Source organism: Sturnus vulgaris, chromosome 3, assembly GCF_052056855.1.
Source record: "Sturnus vulgaris isolate bStuVul1 chromosome 3, bStuVul1.hap1, whole genome shotgun sequence".
Taxonomy (NCBI): Eukaryota; Metazoa; Chordata; class Aves; order Passeriformes; family Sturnidae; genus Sturnus; species Sturnus vulgaris.
In genome coordinates this window covers 74,249,949-74,264,726 of record NC_142245.1, presented here as the reverse complement: position 1 = coordinate 74,264,726, position 14,778 = coordinate 74,249,949, and the positions used below count along the sequence as shown (strand labels likewise).

The window sequence follows — 14,778 nt, the reverse complement described above, 5'->3', positions numbered from 1 at the left end:
TAAAATTCAGCAGATTAACTACTCTTTATCATTTTAACTAAACAGTCAGTGTGTAATCAGATATTCAGTTCCTCTGTGGGAAAGTCTCATAAAAGTGCCACAGCACCAAAACATCTTCTAAGTGTCAAAATTTTCCCAAGCAATGTAGAAACACGTGTTAGTGCAATCCTAGTTTGTAACAGTGCTATTTTGTTGGCTGTGGGTCTATAATATCAGCTAGGTTCAGAAATCACCTCTGTAAAATGGGTTAAAAATACAGACTAGTACAAGTAGTAAACAAAAACACCTTCTGAAATCAAGGAAAAAATCTTCAACTGATATTAATGATGCTCGCATTTTATCCCAGGGGTTTTGCCTTTGCTCTTACAGGCAAATAATTACTATTTTAAATTAGATTAAATTTTCCTGTTTCTTACACTTAGGACAATCATACCGGCCATTTCACCACTGACTTCAGTTTCTGATCAATTTAATTTTCTCATTCCCTAACAAAATGTACTGTTTACTTATGCTTCAGTATAACGCTATTTATTGCATTTCAGATGGTGCTTCCCACTAAATTTTCTAAAAATTATGTATTAATTCTACTTATATTGTCCTCAAGTTCTGCCAAATTGCATTTTGACATCAAAGTTGACTTTCTTCCCGTAATAGTTACTTAATGAAAACTGTGCAGGGAAAACAGCAGCCTTGTGCTGGGGTCTGAGAGCACCTTTGGTTAGAGAAACTGTGGCTGGGAGTCTCATGCCTGAAGAGCAGCAGAAAAGGTAAGCTTTGGCTTTGACAGGGAACAGATAACCCTCTGGGAGCAATGAAGCATACACAATTACACTGATGTGCTGAGCTACTGACAGGTAAAACTGAGTTTCCAACATCAGAGCATTTGGAGGAGCCAAGCCTTTGCAAAGTCCAAAACTTGGCATTCTACAAAGCAGCAAGAAGCTGACACTTCAGGTCCTATTTTGCTTAAGAAAAGCAAAGTAAACATCTCCTTTCACACCTGCACACTGCACTTTTCCAATGGTGAAGGTCAGCTTGTAACTAGGGAAATGGCTACACAGAATATGCAAACAAGCTCCACTTGCCCTCTGAGCCAAGCAATAGTATTTAGGCAAATATTGAGTCAGAGGCAAGCACATTGTGCACAGACAGTGAAGCCTGTTTCTTGAGAGCACTTCTGTTGGAGTCTGCACAGCATGTCAGATGAATGATCTCAAAACTAGCACCTGAAAAAAAAACTTGTCTGCAAAAAAATGAAATGCTGAAGAACTTTTCACAGTCCATGCTATAAGATAAATTGTGAAGAGCTCAGAGCTCTTAATAAAAATTACATATTGAGACTGCCCAGGGAATCGCTCTCAATACAGACCTGAGAATTATTTAACTGAATTCAGATTTAGAAATGTCAGCTAAGTATTTCTCCGGTCATCAGATTTTTGGATACTAAAAGTTAGAACATAAAGTTTTTATGTGCAAATGCTACACTGGAAAGCACTGAAAAGGATGTAAAGAGAGAACGGTGTCTGCAATGTTTGCTACTGACAAGCACCCTAAGCCACTAGCAGGAAACGAAATCTATACACACTTTCCAAGTTTTATTGTAAAACAAAATGCTTGTGATGTTGTGCAATGTTGCATAAGCTTTACCATTCATTTACCTGAAGGGAGGAGTGAATAAGTGTGGGCAGTCTGTAGGAATTTAAAAATTATTTTGTAGCTGGTTTGCCTTATGAGCTCTAAAATACACTCTTTCTTACTGAAATGTATTTCAATGTCATCTCAGAGTCCTTCATTTCTCCTAGCTTACACATAGAAAAAAACCCTTAAATATTCACATAAATAATGTCAGGCTTTTAAAGGGTATTAGAAATTTAGTCACATGAATTAAGACTTTATGTAATTTTCTTTTATAAGAATAATGACCATTACAGATTCCTGTTTAATGCAAGAAACTAAATGAATTATTTTTCTGGACAACAAATGTCTGTTATTTAGATAGATACTTAATTTAGAAGACCAAATTAACACATCTGAAATTGGGGTCACTTTAAAACCTAATTGAGATTACTTGCAACACACGGACTATTTATTTCCTGTATACCATACTTCATTAATTAAGTTTCACATAAGGCTAAAATGTAAGTACTTGAAGAGGCAGACTCCACTTGCTTATTATCAGATTCTACTAATAGCAAACTTGTTACAAAACAAGAAGCTTTTAATTTAAAAAACCCCAAACATATCAGGGTAAGGGATTGATTTTTTGGTACAAAATTCATCAAGGAAAATGAGGACTTAAATTATTACAGAATTGGGTAAAAATATAACATACAAATTTTCTCCAACTACCTCTATTTTACCATTTGAAATGATAGAATCACAGAATGGCTGAAATTAGAAGAAACCTCTGAAAATGATCTAGTCTCCTGGGTTGGAGATTCCACAATCACTTAAGCAAACTGCTCCTGTGTCTGACCATCCCGACAAAAAAGTTTATGTTTACATGGAATACCCTGTAATGCAATTTCTGTTCACTGTGTCTAGTTCTGCCATTGGGTTATCACCAAGAAAAGTCTGCCTCCATTTTCATCATGCCCTCACCACCAGGTCTGATCAGATTCTCAAGACTTCCCTTCTCCAGGCTGAGCGACCCCAGCATCCTCAATCTCTTCTTGTATGTCAGAGGCTCCAGTCCCTTCATCATCCCAGTGGCCCTTTGCTGGCCTCAGTCCAGTATGCCCACACTGGACACCACTCTACACTTTTCAGATTTTATTTGTTCATCCTACTGCTCAAATCCAAGCCAATAAAATGCATTAGAGTGTGATGTTAATTAAGAAAGTCTAATATTTAAGTTTTAACTACAGTTTTTATAGCTTTTGCTTTGTGATTGTTCTCGATTTCATAAGCAAACTGAACCAAGTATACTTCTGAATAAAATACTATCAATAATTAAGTGAAAAGATATGGGAATCCATATATTCTCCAGGTTAAGAGGCAAGTACTGATCAAAGTCAGCCTAAAAGATACACATTTTGTCATGATCAGACTACTATGTGAAATGAAATCTCAACACTTTTTAATTAAAACTTTTTCACATTCAGAGTGTGTATGTGTATTGTTCAAAAAAGAGGGGACAGCATCAGTTAAAGTAAGTGACGGTAGTCTAAGAACTGTGTGGCTTTTTGAAAGACAACATGGTAGGGGAAGGTGGTATTTATCCAGCCTTACAACATACAATTTTCCTTGCAAGCAGTGTGAAACACCAAGTAAAGCTTCCCCTGCAAAATATCCATCAAACATAACAATGAACATTATGCAGGAAAATTTAAGGGATCTTATCACCTTTATAAACCCATTGCTTTTTAGAGTAACATACTACTTAATAATTAAAGATAAAAAACTTTCTGGGAAAAACAGGTCAACTGCACCTGAAGGGCCATAAAAATATTATCTGTCAAGCTCTTTAGGTACCATTCTGATCAGAACTAACAACACTGACCAGACCCAATTTACTGTGACTGATGTGCCCTATGACTTGCAAGCTGCAGTGGAAGGTTGCTACTCCTATTACCAAATCTGACCATTATGTTTTGGTTTCGATAGGAAGAATTTTTAAAAACAGAGTATCATTGCTGCAGGCTAAAGGATACACAGTTTAAGAAATGCAACTTAGCTTTCAAGTATCAAGAAAACATATTGAAATCCAAGAATCTTATTAAGTTCAACAAGGAGAAGCATAGTCCAGGAGCACAGCACAGGCTGGGATCTATCCATCTGGGGAGCAGACCTGTAGATGTGAAGCTGGGAGTCCAGGTGAACAACAAGCTCAATAGTGAACATTGTGGTGCAGTGGCAAAGAAGCCAACAGGATGGTGCATGGAGTCACACGGGCATTACCAGCACAGAAAATGAAGTCAATTTCCTACTCTACTCAGGACTTGCCAGGCCACGCCTAGAACACATTCAGATTTGGTCCCTTCTATATTAAAAAGATGTGGGCAGGCCAGAGAGGGTCAGGAGAAAGGCCACAGATATGATCCAATGACTGGGAAGTCTACCAGAGAACTGGTTTGCACAACCTTAAGAAATGAAGGCTTAGGGGAGACCTCATCACTGTGTTCTAGCACTTAAACGGTGCCTTGCACAGAAGATGCAAAAATCCTATTTAGAAAGATTCCATGGAAAGGACAGGGCAATAGGTACAATTTAATGCTGGAAAGATTTTTATTGGACTCAGGAAGAAGATTTTTCACAATGAGAAAAATCAGTCACTGGTATACTCTTTCCACAGATGTGGTGGACTCCTCAGCATTGGGCATTATTAAGATTCAGGTGGGCAGGGTGCTGAGCCATCTTGTCTAGAACACACCTTTGCCATGAACGGTTAGACCAAATGATCCTTGAGGTCCCTTCCAACGTAGTGATCTATTAATCTATTTATTGGCTCATGTCCCTACAGCAGGAAATAATTTCAGTGTATTTTCCTTTGCAGGTGTCCAGGCATGTTTTCCATTTTGAGTTCCATGGACCAGCTGGCTTGACTATCTAGGTCTCTTACTGTAGTACAAATTTCCTTTTTGAAAGGAAAATTTTGACTCTTAAAGTTACCAACAATACTTTAATTCGGTTCAATTTTAAAATTAAAATTAATTTTTTTCTATAGTTAAAATATTATTTTGGAAATAAGGATAAACCAGTTAAAGAGAAAAGAGCATGGATATAAAAATGATTGCACCGAAGCTAGGAACCAAATTCAGAGTTCACTGTTAATACAGCTTTAGTGCAATGTACTCTTTCATAAATCTTCAGAAACCAACATGAAATTGTAGGCCAGGGATCACACATCTACAAGGGCAATAACACAGTGTATAAGAAAATATAAATATGATTGGAGATAAGTTAAAGGGATATATTTTGGAAAGCATCAAAAAGATGTCCAGGTAACTGGCAAAAGGCATAAACATAGCGTGGACATACTCATGATACATCATTTGGTCTAACACTTCATTACAGAAAATGTATAAATAGCAATTGTCTCAGATCTGGACTTCACTTAAAACATTGCAATTTGCCACATGAGGACTTGCTAAACTTGTGAAGATGAGCATTAGTAGAAGAATTAAAAGTTGGCAAGGAACTGCCTGAAGGGTAAATGAAAGGAAAGGCAGCATTTGAAAGGCACAGCATCATCTGGAAAGGAACTTATTAGCACAGTTCTTTGGTGCTCATTTTCAAAACTACTTTAAAAAAAAAAAAAAAAAGGACAATTGTATCACAGCACAGGAAAAATGATCATAAAACCAGGCCTGAATAAAGCCAAAAAGCAGAAAACAAGGGCTCTTTTTAAATACTCAGGCAGTAAGACTGGAGAAGTCTTCAGGGGAGAAGTTGGGACAAATTTTCCCACATTCTTTTGTCAATGAGTCTTCCTCAGTTTAAGATACTGTATCACTGAGAGAAAAGATGCCTCCTAGATTCTGTGAAAGTTTAAACAGATTTCCCTTTCCTTTACTGTCCTGTACTTTTGCAAAAAGGCTGATGGCAGACACAGAGGAGCTTCCTGCCAGTTCATTGAATTGACAAATTAGTTAAGCTCCCCTTGTTCGTGATCCCATGAGCATGTACAGGTTCAACCAACAAAGCATATTGGCAGACACTTGTGGTGGGATTAAGGTAAGGCAACAGTAGCTATGTAGATGAACTAATGTGGAGAAAAAAAATCTTTATCTTGCTACCGGTGACAAATGCAGCTAAAGAAAACTTACAGGCAGAAGCAACAGGGGTCCACTAAGAAGAGAGTGGGGAAAACTATCTAAAAGTCTGTTGTTACATCAGACACACAAACACCACATTGAAAAAAATTCCTATTTAATGTAAAAACAAAATAATCTATTAACTTCCATTCTGAAATAAGTATGACAATAACTCAATTTCAGTAATAAAGCAATAACCTTTTAGCTCTAATTAAGAGCATATTACTGGATTGAACTAATAAGGAATACATACAGGAAGATGTGCTGCCCAACTCATGACCTCTTCTTTTTCATCATATAAAACCTGTATTCCATAACTTGTACTTTTCTGATTTCAGGTCTACTTTGATTTGAAATTAATGCTTTTCAGCCTTGAAGGAAGGATTGAGAATCTTCAAACTCTACATTACTACCTTTTGGCCTCTTATTGTAGTTTTTACTATCTGACTATTCTCAGGTGCTCATGACAAGAAGGAAGAAAACATATCTCACATTTTTGATAGGAGTGAATAGGATGAATACTGAATTATTTTTAGGAATGAAAAAAAAAAACAATGTTTGCTTCACATCATGACAGTTTGCAATGCAGCTGGATTGTATTTACTGATAGAAGCCCTGGATGCCATAGTATGTGTCTATGCTAACCTTTTAATGCAGAGAGCTGGAAACAGTCACAACTATAAAGCAGACAAAAGAAGCCTTGTCCCTGGGCTTTTAAGTGGACAATTAAGTGTATCATATATAGAGATAAGTAAATATATTTACTATTATATAATACTCAAACTACTGCTTACAATGTAGTTTTCCTGAAATAATTCTTGAAGCTATTTCATATCTTAGCCGAGTATTCATCTAGTCATTTATACAGCATTTAAAGTGATTTTTTCTGGGAAACACCATTTAATCCAATTTGCTAAACCACACTAATATTCTTAATTTTATTTGGGCAAAGTTCTTGCCTTGTCCTAAGAAGAATAAAATGCACAATTTTTCATAATGGATGCTGTATTAATAAGATCTTAACACAATTCTGATTGCATCTCCTTCTTTCCCTCTAGTTATTTTATCTCTACAGGAAATATCTTCCTGATCTGTTTGATAAAGGGATAATGTACTTCTACCTTACTGTAAAAATAAAGACAGGTATTTCCAAAACAATTCAGAAAAACCTTGCAGATAAACTAGATAAGAGTTCACAAAAGAAAGACACATGTCTTCTAAGAATAGCATGGTCTAGTCAGAGGGACTAAACTCTTCCAACTTTTTCCTAGTTACCCTGGGAGGTGCTAGATGGCAAAGCTGCTAAAATGCTCTCAGATGGCTCCAGTCTTCATTCATTATATACTAGAAACTGAGGGCTCAAACTGAGGAATGCATTGAATACAAAGTTTTAATCAAATATAAAAATAAAAAACCCCCACAACAGTTATTGGCGAAACTCTGTAGTTAGCTATTGGCTTTTTCTTTTGGTTTTTAAATAATGATGCTGTTACTGCATCATTACCAGCAACAAAATACATATGCTGATCAACAAAACCTGACGCACTGTGAAAAGTGTGTAGCTGTCATTTAGCTTTACTAGACTTTATGTCCCCAATGAAAAGCACATGTCCCAAACACTTAGAAAATAAGGTGTACCTCCCATATCATTCCAATCATAAGAATCACTTTTTCTCTAATTAAGAATCATCAGTGATATGCCAGATAAACAAACTGCCCCAAAGGAAGGGTGGAATGTTCTTAAATAGTGAAAACAAAGAAGAAAATATATCTTCTACCTCACCAACCATTTTAAACATAAACTATACAAAGCTGGAGAAAGCAACTAATTTCAATTCCTTGTAGAGCTCATTAAGTAGAAAAAATCCTAAACAGTGTATATGTGTGCCTGTACATACACTACGAAAAAGCCCCAAAACAGGATGCCACCCCATAAATTATCTAAATTGTTCATATTCTTAATGTGATCTGGCACATCAATAAAATCTGCTTAAGGATCAAATGAAATTGTCTTACAGAAGTCCACTCACCAATATCCTCACCACAATCATGTTCATTTCTTGTTTAATAATAAACAGACAGTGGTATCTTCCCATTTTACAACATAAAAATGTGTTTTATAGATCTGGCTTTTTATTTATGAAGAATTATCCTTTCATATCAGTAGTTCTTTTTTTGGGTTTTTTTGGGGAGGGTTGTTTTGCTTTGGTTTGACTTTTGTTTCTTTTGTTGTTGTTGTTGTTGTTTTTGAAGAAAAAAATATATTTTGTAGTTCAGACACTTTAGCCTGTATTCACTCCACCAAGAAATGTAGAATGTTCAGTATGCCTGATCAATCAACTTGTTATGCCATCTCACATGGCAAGCCTCTGACCTAGTTCTAGAAATGGGTTATCTTCAGCTTTAAAAGCACCATCTGCTCTTAATGATGGCACCAACAAAATTCCTGTAATAAGAAAAAAAATATATCCCTAAGTGATAGTAAAATCCAAAGCCCAGAAGAAATTTTCAAGTCATGACTATGCCTACAGTGAGCACAATACAAATGCCAGCTAGCTTTTAACAAAAGGTGATCAGGTTCAAATTTGTCCTATTCCCTCCTTGACACCCACATTGTGCAATGAACAATGAAATAAGACTGTTGCAAGTAAAGGCAACAAAGAGGCCAAAATAATGAGAATGTGGAAATCTTCTTTATGTTACTAAGAGTTTGTAAAAATCCAAAATAAGATATAGTGTTCAGACACTTCATGGAAGAAATTCATTTCCTCTCTAGTGATGCAAATGAAAGAAACTATTCTTTCTAAGTTAGTTTTCAGTTCACTGGCAAACAATTTTTTCACATTATCAAATTAAAACTTCTGTAAAGCCATCAAATCATAAATTTTGCCAAGAATTCTTTGTTCCAGGAACTAATGGAAAGGAAGTCTTTCTTGGTGACCTACGTAAAAACTGATAGCTTGAACTTTCTGCCAATTGATTTAGCAATCCATTAGGATCATAAATTTGAAAAAAAAAAAGTTATTTCTTCTTGTGTCAAGCCAAAGGTTTAGAGTTTTTCCTTTAACATTTTACAAATTAAACTCAGACATTAAGTAGGCATTTTGCAGAAGTATGGAATTATTTCTGCATACGCAATAAAGATATTGGAAATGTCTTCAGTCACTGATCTAGAAAAAAAATTGAATTCTTTATCTCTGTACAATTAATAAACTTCAGGTCCCTTTGATGAATATATTTTTTCTGTGATTCATTTGATATGAAAGTTTTTTATCCAGTCTTCTTATGCAAGACCTGTTCAGTCTTCCATTTACACGTCTTCCCTCAATATGACCACCCAAAGTATGAAACTGTTTGCAGGCATGTATTAAGATATTTTTCAAATATATTTCAATGCAGAAGAAATCAGATCAACTTCCATTTATATCTAGGGTCTGTAAGAAAATATACATGTCCAGAAAGCTCAAAGGACTGCCAAAATGTGATCCACTGATTACCAAACAAAACAATAATATGGCTTCAGCAACTATACCATTACACCTTAGGCATCCATATATACTTATCTAAACCTAAAATGAAGTACACTTCTCTATCACTATTCTCTATCTTCTCTATCCCCTTCTGTTTTTATTAAGAAGAATAAAATCTGCAACTGCAATGGCAAAATTCCTAAAACTTTCACTATATTGTCTTTCACAGGATTGTCTATTCCTACTATCATTTGCAATTTGGTAGCAAATTTTCAAATTCAGAGTCTTTCTGAAAAGTCAGTTTGAGAATTTAAGTACTAGATGTTTTCAGGAAAGGAAAGCAGGGCAAGTTAGGAAAAGTAAAGTAAACATAACAGAAAAGTGCAGACGAAAAATAAATTACCAAATTGCAGGAATTCTTCCCCTACCCCATTCAAAACCAGTTCTCCCTTACCGAGATTAATCCAATCATCTCTTGTGCACACACCTGGAAAACATCTTCTCCAGGCTTTAATTATGCTTTTTCTCCTTTCTACTACTATGCTTATCTTTCAACTCCAGCAGCTGTTCCCTCTCCCTCACATTTTCTCTGCCCTTCTTGTAATGAATTCAGCCACCCCTTTCCTCATCGAAAGAAACAGATGTGACATGACAAAATTTTAAAGTAGCACCACCTGCTCAGCCTTCCAGCAACAGGGAGGCTCTGAAACTGGAGATGAAACCTGCCCAAGAAAGTTCAGCTTGTCTTTGCAAGTTCCTCACACTTTCACAGGCAGCTTAAACTGGGTTCCGCTTAAAAAGAAAGAGTGGAGATGCTGAGCAAATGGCCACAAAAAAAAAAATCCCGTCCATTGCAGGGGAAAGAGATTATTCATATAAAACTGATGCTGTATCCTTCTTCTCCCTGGTAAATGATGATGCTGTCACGAGATTTTTCTCAAGACAGAAAAAGAAGCAGAGTTGGACAAAGTATATTGGCATAAACTGATATGAAATTATTGTATATTTCTGTAGCATTCAAATATATGCAGTATGGTTAATGTGCAAGTGTACCTCATTTTGAAGTTCATCGGCACTTTTGGTAGAAGCAAGGATCTCGTACAAAGTACAGCAGAGGTCTTCTGTCGTTGGCCCTCCAGGGTTACCTCCTTGAGATTCCTTCAGATACTTTCCAACTTCACACCATAAAAAAGAATCATCTATTTTTTCCAAAGACTTGATATTAGATTTCTCATCACAGTAGTTCTGTAAGTGATTCAGCTGATTATTCAAAAATTTATTATAGTCTAAGGTTATATTTTTCTGCACATCAGTCTCACCATTCACAGGCAGCTCTTCAGAGTGATCCAAATCATGCATGTCAAATGAAAACACTATATTTTTACCAAACAACACTCTGTTATCACCATTTTGCTCTTCATCCAACTGTATGAGGGCTTTAAGCTGCTCTTCAGTGAAGTGAGAAGCAATCCGAGACATGGCATTACAAGCTGCAGTAGCAGATGATGATGGAAATGGCCCAAACATCTGCTTGATCACCTTTGTCTCATCATGGCCAACACATTCTTTCCCGTGAAAGGTCTTAAAAAGAAAAACAGCTCCACTTTCAATTGCTTCTTGTCCATTTTCAGCTCCAACTGTTAACAAAACCAAATGTAACTTAGTACACTTAATACTAAGAACGTTTCATTACCTATAACATAACTGCATTCAAATTCTTGCCACAAGTCTCATCAGTAGAGATATCAAAAGAAGACCAAAGCAAGTAGGAATTGTTGTAAGGTACTGAATTATAAAAGGTATATATGATAATAAAGCATCTCCCTTCGTTATCCTTCTACATACTAAAAATTTATAGTAAGAATTACCAATGCTTTCTTATCTTTCTGAGCTAGAGAAAAAACTTGCTACCCACAATAGTATATTCATAAGCTATTTAACGTTAACAAATTTCCACTTTGTCTCAGTATTTATTCACTGCCTAATCTGAATATTCATAACAGAAAAAAATATACAGAACTCAGCTGGGAATTACTGAATTCTTGTAGTAATTCCCAGTAGAATTACTTCTGAGTATGTGCTAAGTTAGAAGAACTGCTCAAAAATTTAAAGCAAATAAATGTATGAATTTAGATTTCTATCTACAAAATATCATGTTATGCAAATAAACAGTATGTTATTAGATAAAAACATGAATGCATTTCTTACACAAATATTCACAAAGGTAGTCGAGGAAAACATGAGGAAAACTCCATGTGATGAACCTGAATGTCACTCCTACAAAATTTTAAGTCACCAAGCCTAACCTAAACAAAACCAGCCAGCATACTGGGGCTTTTGTTCATTTTAAATGAGGACAATTTACAAAATATTTTTACTTGTGACTTGATTCGAATTAGATTAGGTTTAACACCAGAAAAAGCAAGGGGTTTCTTCCCCCCAATCTAACAGGAAAAAGCAAACAAATTCTAGCATAAACAGATGGAACAAGGCTGAGTAACTAGAAATGTCATATATAAATAAATGGAGGTGGCTACAAATTCAGTATTTAGCTTGAATCTTCTTCTGATGCACTTTAAAAAGCTGAAAAGTTCAAGGAGAGGACTGGAGGTGATATTTGCAAGGTAATTAGATACCTCCATATGGAAGATACATGACATAAAGATACACACATATACAACAGATACTTAAATAGGTCTCTGAGGAAAAAGGCGGTTCAGCCCCTCCCTTTTAGCATTAGCTATATAGGAAACACACAAAAAAACCCCTACATCTAAAAACTTGTAGTATGTCTGCACAAAGCTCACTCATATATTCCTAACATACAAATACATATTATTATTTAAAGTCACTTGTCTCGGAACAGAAGTAAAGATTACTAAAATAAAAGAGAAACTGAAGGATTTGAGAAAAATCTCTTAGGTTTACTATGTGGTATTTCTCCTTTATTGTCAACATCTATTTGTGAAAGCATCTCTTGAGAAAATATTATTCCTTCCATCTCAACAAAATAAGCCAGACAAGATGGCAAGAGATGCACTACTAGAAGCTACTCTTTTTGGTTTCTTCTTTTGTTTGCCAGCCAACATTTTAGTCCAGTATCTCTTGTGATTAAACTATACACAGTGGATATTTAAAACAGCTTTCTTAATCAATATCTATTATCAATACAGATTGTACCTTCTCCTACTAACTCTGTGGACTAACAGCTGGTACAAACTCCATCCCCATCTTGCAGGACTTTCCCTCAAGCCTTGTGTTGCAAGTGCCAGCTGAAATCTGTGCACTGAAGGAGAGGTACCCGGGTTAGGGCAGAGAGGTAGCCCTTCCCAGAGGTCTGTCTCAGAAAGACAGCAGCCACATGCTTAATTTCCAGCCCAAAGAGGTTAAAATTCTAATAACGGTACTAACCAGAGTTTAAAACTTTTTGTCAGAGATTTGAGAAGTACTCAAAAATATACTTCTGATGACTCAAGAAAGCAATAGCTATTTACAACCATTAATAGCTTTAACAGGCATCTTCTACAACTGTACAGCACAATTGACTACCAACACATGTTGGACATTAATAACTTGCCTAGACTTTTTTGAAAGTCTGTGTTCAGACATTTGTTTCCTTCTCAATTTACTAGGTACTTCCAAAAAAATGGTTGAGAGATAGAAAGGTGTGGCAGGTTAACATTTCTATTGTAATAAAAATCTCTGATCTATAGTACCAAAACCAGGCAAATATATTTATTTTTATTAATTCTCTTTGGCTTTATACTAATGGTTCTATTCAAGTTATTTGAAAAACAATCAGAAAAGGAGGAAATATACCTGAGATTGAAAGGAAAAATCCTTAAATATGTGACAGGAAGAGCTTGAGCCATGTGCTCAGTTTATGAGCTGATGAAGTTAAATTTTGCTAAAAGCAAAAGCTGTATTAGGTTTAGTCTGTCAATCAAAAACTACATTTCCAATCAAAACTACGTTTTCACACGTTCTTTGCGATAATGTATTTCAGTATTAAAAGTTTAATTCCAGATGAGTGAAATATATTTTTATTTCTCTCGTCAATACCAAACACTTCTTACATTTCTTAAATTTTTATCTGCCTGCACAGCAGTCCAATTTTTCATGATACCAATTATATGGAATTAAAGCAGACAACATCAGGATTGTTCTTTTCTTAGAGTACTGCTATTCCAAAAGAAACAGTTGGTTTTGCTTAATACCTGTCAATCACAAACCATACCACACTCTACAAAACAATACTATCAAAAAGTAAGAATATCCACATCAAATGCATCTTAAAACATAAGACTAAATTGTGCATGTGTGTATCTTATTAAATGGAGTTTCAAATATATTTCAGGGCAAAACTGTCACAAAAGTAGAACCAAAATTGTACCAGTAAAGTACGCAGGCAAAAAGCAACTTGAATCTGCTCCCACCCCCAAATAAAACAATGTGTTATTAGACTACTGGAGAACTAAAACATACCTATTTGTTTTGCAGCTTGAAGAATAGTTTTTAAATCACCATTTACAGTTTGGTATTCTTTTTTGTCCAAATTGTCATCAACAAACTTTATTATCTTCTTCCAAGTAAGATCAGACTTCAGCAACTGGGCATGTACTTTTGATCTTTTAGTCTGAAAATGCAAAATATTTGGGTTTTTTAATTTATTTCAAATTAATATATGGAATTCCTTTAAAATTAAACACCAAATAAAAACAGTTCCTTCCAACTGCATTCAGTGTATAGTACTGACTGCAAACACTTTTCCTTTTACCTGATCTTTCGACTCTTTCCTGAGTGTATGTATGAAAGGATACACAAAAGCACACGCACTCTTTCACTACTTTACTCTTCCCAGAGCAAAATTCTCTACAAAGCCAAACTCTTGCAACTTCAAGAGATTTACAATTCCCAAGATTCCAAACTCATTTCACAGGTTCCCACAAGGCATCTACTGCTTTAATGCATTATTTCTCGGGAAGCAAAAGAAATACCTAAATTCAAGTGAACTTAACATTAGAAGGGAAATGTTTGGCTTCCCAGCTCTATGTAAGCTCAGAGCTAAAAGCACACCAGCCTTGCCCAACTTCTCGAAAGATGAATTAACACAACCAAGCAAGCTTTTCCATATAGCACATCATGATTGTAAGGGCTAAGCATAAATCACAAAGCTACAGCAAATTTGATTTTTAGTGAGGACACTATGAAGGAATGCACGGGAAACTTTACACACTCCGCCCTTCTAGCTTGCCTACTGTTATAAAATAGCAATGTAATTGAAGAAAACAAATGATTCTTACTATAGCTATGCTCTGCAAAAGAAAAAAAGCTTTACCGTTAAGTCAGCTAATTCTTCACTGTAATCCTCATGTTTAGTGACATTTGAAAAGGAGCGTAAAGCGCCTGTAAGACGAGGCAAGGCCATCTGTTACTCATTCAGTGATCCATAGGATGAGAAATCAAATCCCAGTTCAAGTACCTAGATGAGAACAAAACAAATAACTTGGCTTTATTAATGTTATAAATACAAACTCGCATCATGAACTTCA

At 35.5% G+C, this 14,778-nt stretch overlaps 1 protein-coding gene across 1 annotated transcript in view; it reads right to left on the bottom strand.

Annotated features, from left to right (window-relative positions):
• The window catches only part of ASCC3 (activating signal cointegrator 1 complex subunit 3), a 250,562-nt gene that overhangs the window by 221,243 nt on the left and 14,541 nt on the right, over positions 1-14,778 (bottom strand). The window contains exons 2-4 of the mRNA XM_014880409.2: positions 14,565-14,708; positions 13,712-13,862; positions 10,280-10,863 (exon numbers count right to left, since the gene is read on the bottom strand). Coding sequence (XP_014735895.2) covers positions 10,280-10,863; positions 13,712-13,862; positions 14,565-14,654 — 825 coding nt within the window. The 5' untranslated portion in view covers positions 14,655-14,708. The remainder of the gene's footprint in view (positions 1-10,279; positions 10,864-13,711; positions 13,863-14,564; positions 14,709-14,778) is intronic.